Source organism: Homalodisca vitripennis, chromosome 3 (assembly GCF_021130785.1).
Source record: "Homalodisca vitripennis isolate AUS2020 chromosome 3, UT_GWSS_2.1, whole genome shotgun sequence".
Taxonomy (NCBI): domain Eukaryota; kingdom Metazoa; phylum Arthropoda; class Insecta; order Hemiptera; family Cicadellidae; genus Homalodisca; species Homalodisca vitripennis.
In genome coordinates this window covers 85448466-85464995 of record NC_060209.1, presented here as the reverse complement: position 1 = coordinate 85464995, position 16530 = coordinate 85448466, and the positions used below count along the sequence as shown (strand labels likewise).

The 16530-nt window shown below is 34.7% G+C and overlaps 1 protein-coding gene across 4 annotated transcripts in view; it reads right to left on the bottom strand.

The window, feature by feature from the left end:
- LOC124357135 (breast cancer metastasis-suppressor 1-like protein) overlaps window positions 1-7264 on the bottom strand; it is a 47904-nt gene extending 40640 nt beyond the window's left edge. For 3 of the 4 annotated variants that reach the window (XM_046808618.1, XM_046808617.1, XM_046808620.1), the window contains exons 1-2: window positions 7149-7264; window positions 3690-3818 (exon numbers count right to left, since the gene is read on the bottom strand). In XM_046808618.1, the coding sequence (XP_046664574.1) occupies window positions 3690-3804 (115 nt within the window). In that variant the 5' untranslated portion in view covers window positions 3805-3818; window positions 7149-7264. Of the gene's footprint in view, window positions 1-3689; window positions 3819-7079 lie in introns of all 4 variants that reach the window. The other variant, XM_046808619.1, reaches the window with a different exon arrangement.
- Between the last annotated feature and the right edge of the window lie 9266 nt (window positions 7265-16530).

Below are 16530 nucleotides of genomic sequence, written 5' to 3'. Positions count from 1 at the left end.
ACCAGACGCATCACCAGCTGAATAGCAATCTTTAAGTTTCAAATCAAACAGAATCCCAATATAAAACAATAAAATATCCATGCCCGGAAAAGCAAAACAGATGATAACTTAAAAACAAGGAAACTCATACATGACACTTATTAACAAAAATAGACTTCCATGATGTGTCCTGAGCCAGACAGTAAAATATGTAATATTATCTATATTTATACTTCCTAGTACGTACGTAGGCTTTAAAACAAAGCTTTATTTTACAAAGAATTAAAACATTATAGGCTACATAATAGTTTTAAATAAGTTTTTTTTAAGTCTGAACATAACTGATCTCAAGTTTTGAACAGTTATATTAACTCTTTCTCAGTCTCAAGACTTAATCAGCTTTTATATCTAGATGTCAATGCACGTAAACAAATCAGATTGACGTCCTCTACCGATTTCAATACTGGTCTCTAGTGGCAAAATTTAGAACTACTATGAATGGTCTGCTTCAGAAGAATATTGTTCTACATTATGTGTGTGTTATATAATATAATTTAAAATTTAAATATTTTTACTCTCAGCTAGCGAATTATTTTTTTATTTTACAATGGAAATTGTTGTTTGAGGGTTTAAGATCAATTAAAAATATTAAACTACCATATACACTCATTAATGGAATAAAAAAACATGATCAGACAATCATTCACAGTGAGATTGAAATAGAATTTAGTGGTGTAGAGATGTATCTAGTGAATATCTGAGTACTTAGAAATGTTTACATCACTTGGAAGTAGCAGAACTGAATCAGAAATCAATGAACTTGCAATTCTACATGAGATTGCCTGGCATTGCATTGTCCTTGGCCCTGTACTTTATATACTCCTCACCAATGATTTTCCAAGTTACCTTTCAGAGTTTTGTGAGACAGTGATGTTTGCTGATGACACAGCACTACTTGTTGCCACCAAAAATCGACAAGAGCTTGAAATAAACTCCTATGTGGCATACAGCATGGCAAAACAGTACTGCCTTCAAAATGATCTGGTCCTGAATGAAAGTAAAACCTATCAACTGATATACACATCACTTCCCAATGACTACCAAGGCCTTCCAGAATTAACAACACTAAACTCAAATAAATATCTAGGCATAGTCCTTGACAACAATCTCTCATGGACACCTCATGTGACCCAACTTTGTAAAAAACTGAACATGGGTCTCTATGCTATACGAAGGCTAAAGCAGGTCAGTGATAACAGAACAGCCATCATAGCCTACTACTCTTTATTTGAAACCCACCTAAGATATGGTTTAGTGGCCTGGGGTGGGACAAGCGCTTCAAACCTCCAAAGAGTATTGGTAATTCAGAAAAGAGCCATAAGAACACTGAAAGGACTAAGACCGCAAGAGACATGTAGAGAAGCCTTCAAGGAGCTCAGGATCTTGACAGTTACTGCACTCTATATTCTTGAAACAGTAATGCATGCAGTAAAAATAGGCCGAGCCAGATTAGGAGACCACCACACATACAACACAAGGCATAGGCACAACTTCGCACTTGACACTCATCATCTCTGTCTATTCGAGAAGAAACCATCTTATCGAGGAGCTGCCTTCTACAACTGTCTGCCAGAAGAAATGAAGAGAATCCCTGAGAAGAATCTGAAGAGAAGACTCATGGACTGGCTGCTGGAAGGAACAATATACACAGTCCAGGAGTTTTTGGATTGGAGAACTCAGCAATGAAGATGAATAATGACGAATTCTGTAACTCTTACTGTACATACTTTTTACCTAATTCGAACTTAACAATTGTAATTCAAATGACACAATCGCTGTACTCAATGTATATGTGAATAAAGATTTGATTTGATTTGATATTCAAGTTCAACCTCAATGGTTTAGTAATTAAACCAGAAAAGTAATATTACTATTAAAACATTACTTTTATAATTGAATAATGTATTAAATTTACAAGTAATCAAATCAGAATAATAATTATTAATTAAAGTAGATGCACCTTATAATGTGCGCTTTGACTCAGCACAATGAATAGGGTGTACTAGTACACTCTCCACCTGAGCGTCTCTACCCTGAGTGCTTAGGTTTATTGTTAACGGGAAAAGGTTCCCTCTATTGAAACATTTTTTTGTAAACTTAGTGGAAAATGACCTATTACTTGAAATAGGGTTACTTAATTCATAAAATTATTATAGTAAGTCTATCTCAGAGGATTTTACTTGAAACACCTTTCTATAATAAACCTACTAGGATTCATAATTTATATTCTATAAACTATTTTTCAATCCAGTCTGACTGGTTTCTCAGCAGATAAAGGCTTAGCAAAAAAAATAAAATCTGAAGTTAGTCACACATGTTTTGCTATAGACACAGGATGTTATTTTAGATTTAATTATAATTCTGTACAACAAATGATTATACTTCTCACTGGAGATCTTATATAAAAATAATGTGAGGACACTATTGTTTTGAGCCAAGTGATTCAATGTACTGCAAATATCACTTAACCCATTGACTACCAATTAAAATTTAAATATTTTTACTCTCAGCTAGCGAATTAATTTTTTATTTTACAATGGAAATTGTTGTTTCAGGGTTTAAGATCAATTAAAAATATTAAACTACCATATAACACGTTAAAATCGTATTTTATTACTTTATGTTTTAATCATTTAGTTGCCTAGCAACAATTGGATTTATACCAGATCTACAACTAAAAATAAATCTATGTGGATCATTTGCTTGCCTTGTCCACTCCCAAGTTGGAAGGTTAGGTAGGCCTTGTCACATAATTTTCTTGAATTTCTTCATTATCACTTTCACTTAAAATGTTGTCATCAAAGTTACCATCACTCACTTCATTTTAACTTTCATCGAGTATGTTCTCACAAAGTTAATAAAACTCTCTAAAAAGATCGTGATTTTGCTGTGACGCAATTTCAAATGCCAACAATCAAAACAAATAACTGATTAAACAGTAAACAACAATCGATTTCGAGAGAATCTGCCAGTTTCAAAATCGAATATGTTAGCCTATATTTCAACAAACCATTGATATAATAGTATAGACAAATGCCAAAATAATCAATGTCACAATTATTTTTCTACTCCAAAATTACGAACTTAGCATGATGGGCAGTGCCCGTCATCAGTTATTATGCTGATGCTAACTGATGTCAGGCAATATACATTATTGGCAGCAGATGGGTTAAAGATTTTAGTTTTTTTGTTCTTTCTAATTTCCGTGTACTTGTAATAGGTAAGGAAAATAGCCTTACAATTGCTTTCAGTAAAAAGTTTCATACCAAAGAATTCTTCAGATTTTACACTAAAAAATGTACTGTTAAAATTAAACATTACCTATAAAGAGATTAACTGTGGACAATTACAGGGAGAGTTATTGCTCAGCTTGGATTTGGAATTTAAAGAAATAAAATCTAGATTGTTCACTGGAGAGCATGTTTTTTATATTGCTAAGCAGCCAACTTCAAGCAATAAAAGTTGCTACTCCTTGGATAGTATTTTTTTCTTTGTAAAGTGTGCCTATCTGGCCATATGTACTGTCTTGGAAGTTTCTTTAAGGCGTTCTTACCTAGGTTTAAGCCATTATAGAACTTCTTATAATGGTAAAAATAAACCTTAACTTACCATACTATAATATTTATAATGTTAAATTAAAAACTACATACCAGAACTGTCATCGGTATCAGTGTCACTACTGTCGCAGGAGGATGTAGATTTGTCCGAGTCCCCAGACTCGTGCTCCATTTCCTCTCCATCACTGTCATCTCTCTCTTCTTTCATTGTTTCAGAGATTCCTGTAAAAACAGGTTACTATTACTAGGATAACACATAATTTACATTCTTGTTCTACAATGCTTTAGGACAAATACAAATACTGGATCCAATTGTTTCTCAAAACTTTAAAGGAGTCTGTAATTATTGGTTAAAAATATAATTATTTGGATACAAACACTGATATTTAAAATGTAAAATGTTATTACATCTTGGATATAATGTTATGATTCTAAAAAAAATACAGGAATGTTTATAATCATTTAACATTGTTAGGTGAGACCTAGAACAAAAATACTTAATCCCAGAAGTAGGAATGGTAAATTTTCACAAAGGCAGGGCATTATCTCCCTCTGCAAGTTACATACATGATAGGTAGTTCAACTTTCTATGAGGTTTCATAAAATTTTTAATTGGACTCATTACTTTAAAAAAAACCACGAGAGTTATTACAAAATGAATTTTAAAATTTTAAGTAAGTCCTGTGAAAAAGTGGGATTATGACAAGTGTATGCTTAAACAAAAATTACCTTAACTGGTCCTTAACATAGTCTGCAATGACATGGAAAATTATCAAAGATACAATAAAAATTACTACCAAAAGATATGGCCACTCCAAACCTTTTTACAAAATTCTGGTTTATTCCCGGCTTTAATAAAAGGGGGAACATGGAACTCCCAAAATGGGGACTTGTTGGACAAAACTTGTCTGATTGACCAGTTTTTTCTATAACATGTATTTCAATATCTATTTTCAGGAAATCAACCACAAAACTTTACTCTCCACCTTACTATGGGGGGGGGGGGCTTAAAAACCCTGTGACAAGACATGACAAGGGGTGTGGGGGTACAAGGACCTGTACTAGTTGCACAAAATCAAAACTGTACAAAGGTATAGCATAAGCAAGGAAGAGGTCATTAAATGTGCATATTTACTACATCCTAAAGAGCCCTTGGGTAGGATACGATAAGCGGACCCGGTTTTTTATATCGAAGAATGTAATCATCGATACCTAATATTCGCTCTCAAATCCTAGACCAGGGCTGCCCAACCTACGGCCCGCAGGCCGAATCCGGCCCGCGAGTCAGTTTTATGTGGCCCGCCTTGTTGCCAAAACAACCAAATTTGTTTACAAGCATTTGAAATATTAAATAAATACAAATTTTGAGAACCAAGCAGTCCAGCCGATTTCACGTAGAACGAGCCGTATTCATTTGGTGGAGTATGAGTGTTGAAAGAAGTAAAGTAGTTGGAGACAGATTTTACTGACTACGGTGGTGGCTGCCGGTTGGCGAATAGAGCGCGAGTAAAGCACGGCACAGCGCGCGGTGCGGTGACGTAACCCCTACCCAAGTCAGTTGTTTGGGGTTCCAAATCCTCTGGGATGTTGGCCCGCCTGGCCGTAAAGGCTTTACAATGTGGTCCTTGGGTAAAAAAGGTTGGGCACCCCTGTCCTAGACTATCAAAATTTTATGAATTTAATATTTACTGTGATCAAACAAATTATTATAGCCAAAATTAGGAAAAATGAAGATGACCATATTTGCTCCTCTCACAATAACAGTTGTTTCTTTCAAACAAATTTTACATAATGGGTTTTTCGGTACGAGTCCAACATGTTGAAGTCCAATGAAAAAAATGTCATAAATCATATCTTTCAAAACAATGTTGTGTAGTTTTGTAAAATTGACTGTTATTTTTAATAATCGGTATTTATTTACAATACCGTGACCATGAAAAATGGACTTTTTTTTCATGGGTTGGGCATTTATAGCCAAGTATTATTATCACAGGTGCATATAAACTGGGGGGAAAGTATATCATTGTATTATATTGATGCCTTTCGGCCATTATTGCATTAAGAATGGAAAATAACCGACAAAATTTTGTCGAACAACACTTGGAGGGTTAAGGATCAGGGGCATCACGTGATCTGAGATTCGACTTTTGCAAGCTCGAGTTAATTTTTTTTTCTAAAAGAGCAAGCAGTGCGCAGCACTGCGCAGCGGGCAGGCATCGTTGACAGGATTAACGTCATCATTTCAGTAAAATTGCCAGAGGTACTGTCAAAAACAGAGTTTTCAGAGGATTTCAAAAAATCGTAACTCCTTTGATTTTCGTTGCCGACGAATTTTTTCTTCACTATTGTTTTCAGGAAAAATTGTAGTTTTCAGGGAAAAAAAATTAACATACCTTTCCATGGTCACGATTTTGTAAACTGATACCTAATAATCAAATGTTACTTATATAAAATTGAAATATTACATTAAGAGTATTATTTGAAATTGTTTACAGCTGTTGATACAAATTATTTTTAAGTTAATTGTTCAAAATAATTAATCAGAATTGATTGATTATATCAATGTTTATGATTAAGTAATATCGTTTGCCAATTTCAAAAACCGGGTCCGCTTATCGTACCCAACTGAGCCCTTTTTGGGGGTTATCTTGAGTAGTTAAAAAAAAAAAATTTTGATATTCATATAACTGGCTCTAAAACATATGTATTTAATGACTACTTTTAAGAAAACCCATAATCATGGAACCCTTGTGTAATGGGGAAGTTTGAGGGTAAAATGTATGTTGTATATTTACTACTGACTGTAGGAACTTGACTGAGACAAAAAAAGATCATGAGAAATAATGTGCTTATCCCCAGAGCTCAGGGGTAACCAACAAAACCTATACAATATAACAGTTGTATGAAAAATATCAAGGTTGAGGCAGTTAAAGTAAGCATTATCTCTCGAAATTATTATAGAGTTCAATTAGCCTAGGTTCAACAAAAAGGCTGTGTTTAAATTTCAGACAAGTTACCCAAGCACTAAGTTTCAAACAAGCTTATCTAAGACATAAGACAGCCTGTATCTAAAATAGGCTTGTTAGCACCAAAAGATTTATGTTAGATCCTAGCATATTATTGATGATCAGAGTGGTTTATTTTATAGTTTGCAAATAATGAAGATTCAGGTCTACTATTTGGTAGGCTAAATTATAAATATAGAACTAGGCTTACTTGTCTTTAAATAACTAGGTCTCTACCAAATTAATCTTGTATTAATAGAAATAAATTGATCTCAGACTATTCCTAAATCTCGGACTATTCTAAATAAAATATTACGGTTAGCTACACCAGGTTAAAACTAGTAAACAAAATCCAAGCCAATTTGGATGTTGCTATTACGCACTTTTAACTGTCAAGAGATAAGAATAATACACAAACAAATTTGTTGTTGAGATCACTACATAATTTGTAAAAACTAAACAGTATAGGGTAACTCACTTTCCAAACATTACTTTTCTAAATTCACACTCACAGTCTAGAAATCTCAATTTCAACCACAAAACATACCTTACTTTCAGCTCCACTCACCAGTCACCAATCGTAAAATAAAAATAAAAGTCAACCAGTCCAGTCGCTCCCTCCCTAGTCACTACTGTATAAACATTTTCATTTTTAGAACAGTGTTGCCAACAGTAATGTATATTTTTACTCTAACAGTAATGTTATTCTGCCTAGATTGTCCTACACCGGTAAAAAAATAAACTTTAAAGTTTTTAAATATGTTTTATTTTGCTGAGAAAAAAAAAACAAATTTTGTTATTACTCAGAACTTAAACATATTTATTAGTTTACAGTACATAATACATCAAGTCACACGTCTTCATCTCAAAGAACATGAAGTGTGGTAAGCTTTTAACCTTGTTTAGTTTTACACACTAAAAACCAACCATCAGACACGTAAATAATAAACGTGTGTAAACTGGCAAACGACTAGTTTTTAATCAGTTAGTACTGTATTGTGAAATTTTGGCGAATTTACTTGATTATTCGTGCGAAGTATTTGTTATAGTTTTGAAGAAGACGAATGTAATGTATTCATATGCAGGTGTGCAGGTTTATTAGAGGTACTGTTCTTGTTACAGACATAAACAGGGGGCATTGCCTTAGCACCCCCTGGGCTCTGACATCACGACTGGAGGATGGTGTTTATTCAGCACATTGACGCGGTCAAGTTCCCCAAATACTAACTATTCCCAACTTTCTCTTCATTTGAACCTTCCTCGGACGTCAACGATTATTTTACAAAATGAATTAGCCAAATTGCCCAGCCGTTTTCGAGATTAGTTAGCAGCACATTTAGCGAATCGTTTTTATATATAAAAGATTTCAACGGTTTTTTTAATTATAATATGTATATTATCTACATGTTAAATTTAATCTTTTAATCATTATTTTACTTTTATAAAATCCGTAGATAATAATTTTTACTACAGTTAGTAAAACAAATGTAGAGTACAGAACATAACTAAATTTTGACTAAAACAATAAAATACAATATATCGTTTTACTAAAACATTAAAAATTTTAAATTAAAAGTAAAGAGTGTGAAGCACGTTTTTTTACCTTATCTAGGAAATCAGTAAAAAAGTGCTTCTTTCAGTTTTCAAGAAACTCTCAAAGGTAAAGGAATATTTCAGTTTTACTTGTTTTTATGTGTGGTAGTTTAAATAACATTTAAGCAGGGTGATGTCGTAGCCTGCTGGAACTGAACATTTAATTAGGTTTGTTGAGTGCTGAAGAAAAGAACTGTTTGAATAATAGTTCAAACATTTCAGGGCGTTAAAATGCTACATGTCGTCATAAAATATTCTATCCGATCTTGAAGACGATTTTTCCCGAGTGATTTATACAGTGTCGAATTTACAGATTTTGTAGACCTAGGTCTAATTTTTCAATTTTAGGCTCTCCCCCTTGAGTTATCTGAGTTAAAATTATTATTATTTAAGTATGTAATTTACTTGAGGTGACTGATTAACCTAAAATAAATCTTATTGAATGAAAAGTGGTTGGCCAGGGCAGTTGAAAGTGCCCTGAGCCCACTTTAGCTACGAGACCATCGAATTTTCACTGAAAAACATTTCTTGTTAAATATTTTAAGCCGAAAAACAAACTATGACATGCTGCGTGGTAAATAATGATATTCAAATTCCATACACTCCTACATTCTCAGCCCGCGGCTAATGGTAAATCTGGCACTGGATTTATTTGACTCCAGAAAAACCCGAGCTTTTGGACAAACCTTCAAGTATTCCATCAGAATTGTTTAAGTCCCTTCCAACTTCAATCTTGAATCAAGCTCTAGCATTAGCGAATGTGAGATAGTTTAAAGCAGTTGAGGATTGCTTGAGGCGTTTGTGGAGAAGGATAGTTTTATTAATCATAATCATAAATCTTTATTGCCTGTAAGCAAAACACATACATGCAATAGACAACGTCAATAGTCATCAACATAGTAAAGTATTTTGATTCAAAATTGAATCACTTACAAAAAGTTATAAAGATTTTAAAATTCACAATGTTAACAAGGATAAAATGTACAAATGTACAGATCTAAGGCTAAAAATTCATTTAAACCATAAAAAGGATTTAAGCTTAACCAATTGTAACATTTTAACTTAAATAGTTTGGAATATGAGTTTACTTCCATTGTGCAACTTGTTCAATATTTTCAGACTTACAATATAAAAGCTATTTTGACATTTACTTAACCTACTGTATGGCACATTTAACCGGAGTTAATTTCTGGTATTGTGATTATGTACATCAGATCTATGTACAACTAAGCCTAAATTAAAATTCTTCTTCATATGCAATACACATACATAAATATACAAATTTGTTACAGTCAAAATCTTACATTTAATAAATAATCGTTTACAATGTTCTTTGAAGGTGCCTTATTCGTTATTCTTAAAGCTTTTTTCTTTAACACTAATATCCTATTAATCTTCAGCTGACTGACAAAACAGTTTTACCTAGTGTTTTCTAGTCCGCTATTTTCTTCGAATTGTTTGTTCAAAAGTTTTTATTTAAGTGTTTTTAATTATTGTTTTTAACTTTTTTACCGTGTTTAGATTGTATTTGTTTGATTAATTCACAAGATTCGTTCACACAAGAAATTTGATGTTCAAATTCAAATATTGTAAACAAAGGCTTAACCTAAAATGTTTTTAAACCTACTCCTACCGCTATGACAGCCAGCCAGGCTAATGAATTGTTTCCCGCTCGGACAAAGTTCGACGTTAGACATGAATGAAATGCTAACTGTTCCTCTTCCCGATAACAACAACGACTTCGTGAATCCAAAAAAGCGACATATTACTAAAACTGCAAATGCTTCTCCACCTCCTAAGAAGTACTACCTCGATGTGAGTGAGATTCATTCAAAAAACCGATTCAAGATACTTGAACCAACCCATACCAATGTTGCAGATCATAGCTACTGTCTTCCTTCCTCACAACAAGGACATGAAATGGAACAAGGATCTCCTGATGATATAAAGAAAAATAAATCACGATCTAAGATCCCACCAATATTTTTGCGTGACGTAAATAACCACCAAGAAATAATAAAAGATATTAAGTGTAATGTAATATCAAGTTTCACAAACTGAAATCAAAGCTAAATCGATCAAGATAAACCTAACAGAAATAAATGACTACAGGAAAACTAACTAACTTTTTATGAAACAAATCAAGTAAAGTTTTTCACGTTTTAAACCTTCCCAGGACAAAAACCTTGAAGTGATCATTCGTAATGTTCCCTACTCTCTAACTGACGAAGAAAATCAATCAAGAGTTATGTGACATGGGTTACCCGACCATTAAAGTATCAAGATTGTTCAACAAAAACAAAAGTCCAATGCCACTCTGTTTTGTAGAGCTGGAGAATTCGGAAAGTGGTCGTGATATTATGAACCTTGAACAATTGTTTCACGCCATAGTTAAAGTGGAAATTTAAAAGGAAGTCAAAAAACATCCCACAGTGTCTGAGATGCCAAGACTTTGGTCACACAAAAAACTTCTGCAAACTGGACCCTCGCTGTGTGCGGTGCTCGGGATCCCATCTCTATTCAGACTGCCCCGGTCAGTAAAGAAACCAAACCAGTGTGTGTTAACTGCGGCGAGGAACATACTTCAAATTACAGGAGGTGTAAATACTACCAGGGCATCAAGCAGAAATTGACCGGTCGCAAGAAATCCCTCCATAGGGAACGACCAAGAATCTCGTCTCGTCCACAAGTTACAACGACACGACCCGAAAACTCAACGAACCTAGGGAAAACTCAACCAAAATCATCTCCACCTCGATCTCCCGTTGAATATGAACTCCCCCAGCTATGCTGAGGTGGCTCATCCGTCGTACATTCCTTCAACTGCAAAACTCCGTAGAGGATCCACAATCTCTGGAAGCAGGTAACATCTCAGGTCTTGACGAAATAATAAGCAATGTAGTAAAAATACTCATACCCCAGTTGAAAAAGGTTATTCAGCAGGTTATTGCTTCTTTCTTTAAAAATGCCCCGTGACTAACAATCAGGCCCCAACTCTCTTTAAAAACTTAATTGTTCTCAATTGGGAATGCCAATGGCTTGAAAGACAAAAAACATCTCTTTACAGATTTCCTAGTAAGACATAATATAGAATGTTGCATGTGTCACTGAAACTCACTTCCTGCCCAATGATAAATTAAAATAAGTGGCTATTCTATTTACAGACAGGACCGAGTGGCTTCCTCATGCCTCTGGGGGTGTCGCAATTTTGATCAAAAGAAACATAAAACACCACGAATTTCTTGCTCCCCAGTTACAAAGTTTAGAAGCTGTTTTCCATAAAAATATTTTTACAAAATGGACTCTCAACTTTTCATTAGTATCAGCATACTTACCTCCCAACAAACGTTTTGTTGATGAAGATTTTAATAGGATTCCTATATAATAATAGTCCTACTATTTTAATGGGAGATCTAAACAGTAAAAAACACTTTATGGGGATGTCGCACTAATAACCCAAAGGGTAATAAATTGAATGACTACTTGATGCGTACAACTATTAATATATCTGCTCCTGTAGAACCAACATTTTATCCGTGGCAGAGAAACCAGCAACCTGACATATTAGATATTGTTTTGTTTAATAATTTCAATGAACCGATAGTACAGCAAACCCTTATGCGAGTTAACGTCTGACCACTTACCAGTAATTGTAACTTTTTCAATTAAACCCGATTTTACCAATCCTCCATTGAAACTAATAAATGGTAAAGTTGACTGGGCTGTATTTCATAACGAATTAGAAACTAATATTATCTTTGCCGAATTGTTTACAGTCTTTCGAAGATATTGACAACTGTGTACTACAATTCACTGAGCTGATTAAAAATTCGGTTAAAAAAGCAGTCGCAAAACAATCACAAACCATGTTTTGTCCTAATCGCCCTCCGCAAAGAATTCTTAATTTTAATTAAAGAAAAACATGTTTTTAGGAGACGGTGGCAGAGACACAGGCATCCAGAAGATCGCATGCAGCTTAACAGGCTCATCAGGAAAATAAAATCAGAATTAGATATTTTCAAAAATTAATGACTATCAGAAATATTTGAGTGAAATAAACCCAGGCGATAGTTCAATGTGGCTGGCAACCAAAAGAATTCTCAGAACGCCTTCTACGATCCCTCCCCTTCAACAAGGCCAGGAGACGTACCAGAGTGACTCTGAAAAATGTGAGGTTTTTGCGAATTATTTTGAAAATGCTTTTTTCCCCCTAACCCTACTGTTAATTTGCAAACTGAAGATGAAGTCAACAGGTTTTTAAAATAGCACAATCTTATCTGCTGAGCTTCCCACTCAGTATATCTCAACATCTGAAATTAGAAATGTTATCCAATACCTACCGTTGAGGAAAGCTCCTGGGTATGACTTTGATAACAAACTTAATATTAAAGGAACTCCCGCCAACAGCCCATCAGCTATTAAAAACTTTATTTAATGCATGCCTACACGTTGGTTACTTTCCTAAATCCTGGAAACATGCTGAAGTTATTGTTATCCACAAGCCCGGTAAGCCTGTTAGAAATCCCTCTAGTTACAGACCCATCAGCCTACTACCCACTCTGGCAAAAGTATTTGAAAAGCTAATACAGAAGAGACTATGCAGATTCATTGAAGATGCTCAATGTATTCCTCCCCACCAATATTCGGTTTTAGGGCAAAAACATTCTACTACTACGCAACAACTTGCGAGGTTAACACAAACAATAGTGCAAGGGTTTGAAAATAAAAAGACACTCTGCTGCTTTGTTTCTGGATGTTGCTCAGGCCTTTGACAAAGTATGGCACAAAGGCCTTCTGTATAAGCTATTTCAAACTGGACTTCCAAATTACTTGCAAAACATCATCGAATCATTTTTAGAAAACCGGACTTTTTCAGTAAAAAATAAATTTCTACTCATTCCACTGTTCGACAGATCCGGGCTGGTGTGCCACAAGGCTCAATTTTAGGACCTATCCTGTTTAATATGTTCATGCATTGACTACCCATTCCAGCTCATTCTACGCTACGCTTGCTCTTTTTTCGCTGATGACACTGCCTTGATTTCCCAACATCAAGACATTGACACAGCAGTTGACATGCTTCAGACTGATACAGACCTACTGTTTGGATTGGTTCGTTAATTGGAAAATCGCACTTAACCCTCTAAAATTGTGAAGCGAAAATATTTTCGCTAAGAAAAATTCAATCCCTTAAGGAATATAGAAATTCAAGATAACATCATACCATGGAATGAAAAATGACAGAACTGTTAAATATTTGGGTGTCTTATTAGACTCTAAACTTACTTATAAACAGCACATAAATTCAAAATTAAATCAAGCAAACACAAGATTGGCACAAATGTACCCAATTATCAATAGAAGATCATCTCTTAAACTTAAATGCGCTCTTTTAATCTACCAAGGAATATTCAGACCCCTCTTAACTTATGCTTGTCCAGTTTGGGGTCCTTGCCTCCATAAATCAAAAATGAACAAACTTCAAGTATTCCAAAACAATGTTTTTGAGAATAGCAACAAATTCTCCATGGTTTTTGTTAGAAACCGACAGATTCATAATGAATTAGAAATTCCGACCATCTGTGACTACATCCGAAAACTAAGTGCTACATTTCTAGAAACTCTGGACCAATCAACAGGTGCTGTCCATTTTAACATTGGCCAAAGAACTGTCAACAGAAGACTGAAAGCACGTCTTGGTTCAAGACATTTTATTATAATTTTGAAACTTACATTGTTTGTCAAGTACTAATTTTATTGTTTATTTTCTGTTTAACTGTATTATGTTATAGGGTGTCTCCATTGGAGCAAACCCACTAATGTTAATATTTCTATGTTCTTCTGTTCTCTATGATTCAAACTTCTGTGTATAATTATTTACTTGTAGTAATTGAACCAGAAATAAAGCTTTTGAAAAAAAAAAAAAAAAAAAAATAATATCCTATTAACATGACAGCTATTTCCCCATAGAATTATGCCATAGTTACCCCAACTGAAAGTAGCCAAAATAAGCTGTTCTTACATAATTCTCAGGACCAATGCTCATAAGGGATCTTAACAAAAATATATCTCTAGACAATCTAATACAAACAGATTTTACATCTGATACCCAAGAAAATCAAGAATGATCAAGAAGTACAACCAGGATTTTTTTATTACTATTTTCTATTAAACTATGATTAGTGTTTTTAAGGCTACAAAGTAGGTTCTGGGTTTTATTGTTATTCAAAAGAAGGCTGTTTGCACTAAACCAGGAGCAGGCCCTTTCAAGAGTGTCGCCAAATTCTAATTTTAAGAGGCTTTCATCTGAATGCATACTTAAAAAAGTAGTGTCATCTGCAAACATGATGGTTGATGAGACAATGATAATTAGTTTCCAAGTCATTAATAACAACTATAAAAAGAGAGGCCCTAACACAGACCCTTGAGGCACCTTAAAAATGACCTTGGAACAATTTTATTTGTTACCACCTGCATCAACAAACTGAGTTCTGCCTTTCAGATAAAATTTGAAAAAAAATAAGGTGGACGCCACAGATACCATAGTACTCCAACTTACCCAAAAGTATACCGCGATCCATACAATCGAAAGTCCTGCTCAGATCACAAGCAGTAATCCGGGCAAGACCTTCGCCCTTAAAAGCTGAGAGAATTCCAGAGACCAAACGCTCTATGGCATCTGTGGTAAACATTCCTTTGCGGAAGCCAAACTGGCATCCTGACAAAAGTTTTTGGTACCGTATTCTAAAAAACTGCATATCTGAGTTTTTACAACTGCTTCAATGATCTTACCTAAAACAGGCACTAGATAAATTGGATGGTATTTTAACCTGGCACCTTTTCCCTTTTTTTAAGACAGGGACAATTCTTGAGATTGTTTGAGATCTGGGGAATACACCTTCTAGCAGACAGGAGTTAATACAAATTACAAGTGGTAATAAGATTGCATTAACGACATACCTTATAATATTAGCTGAAAGACTATACATATCTTTGCTTTTAGAAGCTTTCATTTTCGACACAACACTATTATCAAATTATCACTGGTCACACTTTCTCACTCGAAGAGTGAGGTGGGTTGCTTGGCTCTTTGTAGCAAATCTTCAGAAGAGGTTGATGGTGGCGGTATGTTGTTTCTTGCCTCGCTGACCGATCGATGAAGAAGCTGTTGAAGTCCTCCCCGCTAATTAAACCATCTGGAACCTGCCGTCCCTGAGTTGACACCTTCCCGACCAAGGTCCAGGCAGCCTGACATTTGTTAGCTGAGAGTTCAATAAATTTCACATTTGCATTCAGTTTAAATTTATTTACCTCTTGTTTATATAGATTTCTGAGATGTTTGTAGGCCATATGTGACTCTTGACTGTTAATGCACAAGTCAACTCTGCGATAGACTAACATTATCTTTGATTTTCTTTAGTTCCGGAGTGTACCAATTTTATGTCGATTTTGTTTTACTAACCTCTGTTTATTCTTCTTTGTCAACATTTTCAAAGGGCAAGCTTGGTTGAACAACTCTAAGAATTTGGTAAAAAAAATAAAGCAAACTTGTCTTCAGCAGGCAAATGGTTTTCCCCGAGTAGTTTCACCTAATCCACACTACCTAAAAGTTCAGAAAAATTGTCCAGGCAACGAGAAGAAAAGTTACGGAATACACAATTATTGTTCTAGTTATTAAAGTCAGGAACAGATGGTATTTGCAGACTTGTCTCCAGGCCACTGTGATCACTGATATCAACAGGAACTACACAGGTACTACTCAGCTCGAGTGGAATGTTGGTAAAATGCTATCGAGGCAGGTATTAAAAGGAGAAGGCTTATTATTAAGATATTTACAATCAAACTGCCTGAGAAGGTTTAATGATGTTCTCACACTGGGTTTATCTCGTGTAACATCGAACTTAGAGTTAACATCATCACCAATCAGGATGTGGGTTTCAATCGGCTGAGATTTGTCAATAGCAGCTTTAAATTGTTCAAAAATATATTTTCATCACCTGCTGGAGAATGGTATATGCTAACAACGATGACTCTAGGGGTTTCAACCTCAACAGCAACACATCCAAAGTTTATTTCGTCAAACAGCCACTTAATGTCAAGTACATTGCACATAAATTGTTTGTTTTACAAAACAATTAGCAATTGAATTCAATGTCAAATTCGCTATCACCAAACCCTCCAGTTCATAGGAGACCAATTAGGGAAAAGGCCTTGTGGTGGGTGAGATGGTCATGACATCGGAAATCTTCAATAGAAGAGAAGAGAGGAGAATATCGTATTATTTCCCGACAGACTGCAGCGTTGGGCTATATCAAACTCCTAGGAAGACATATTGT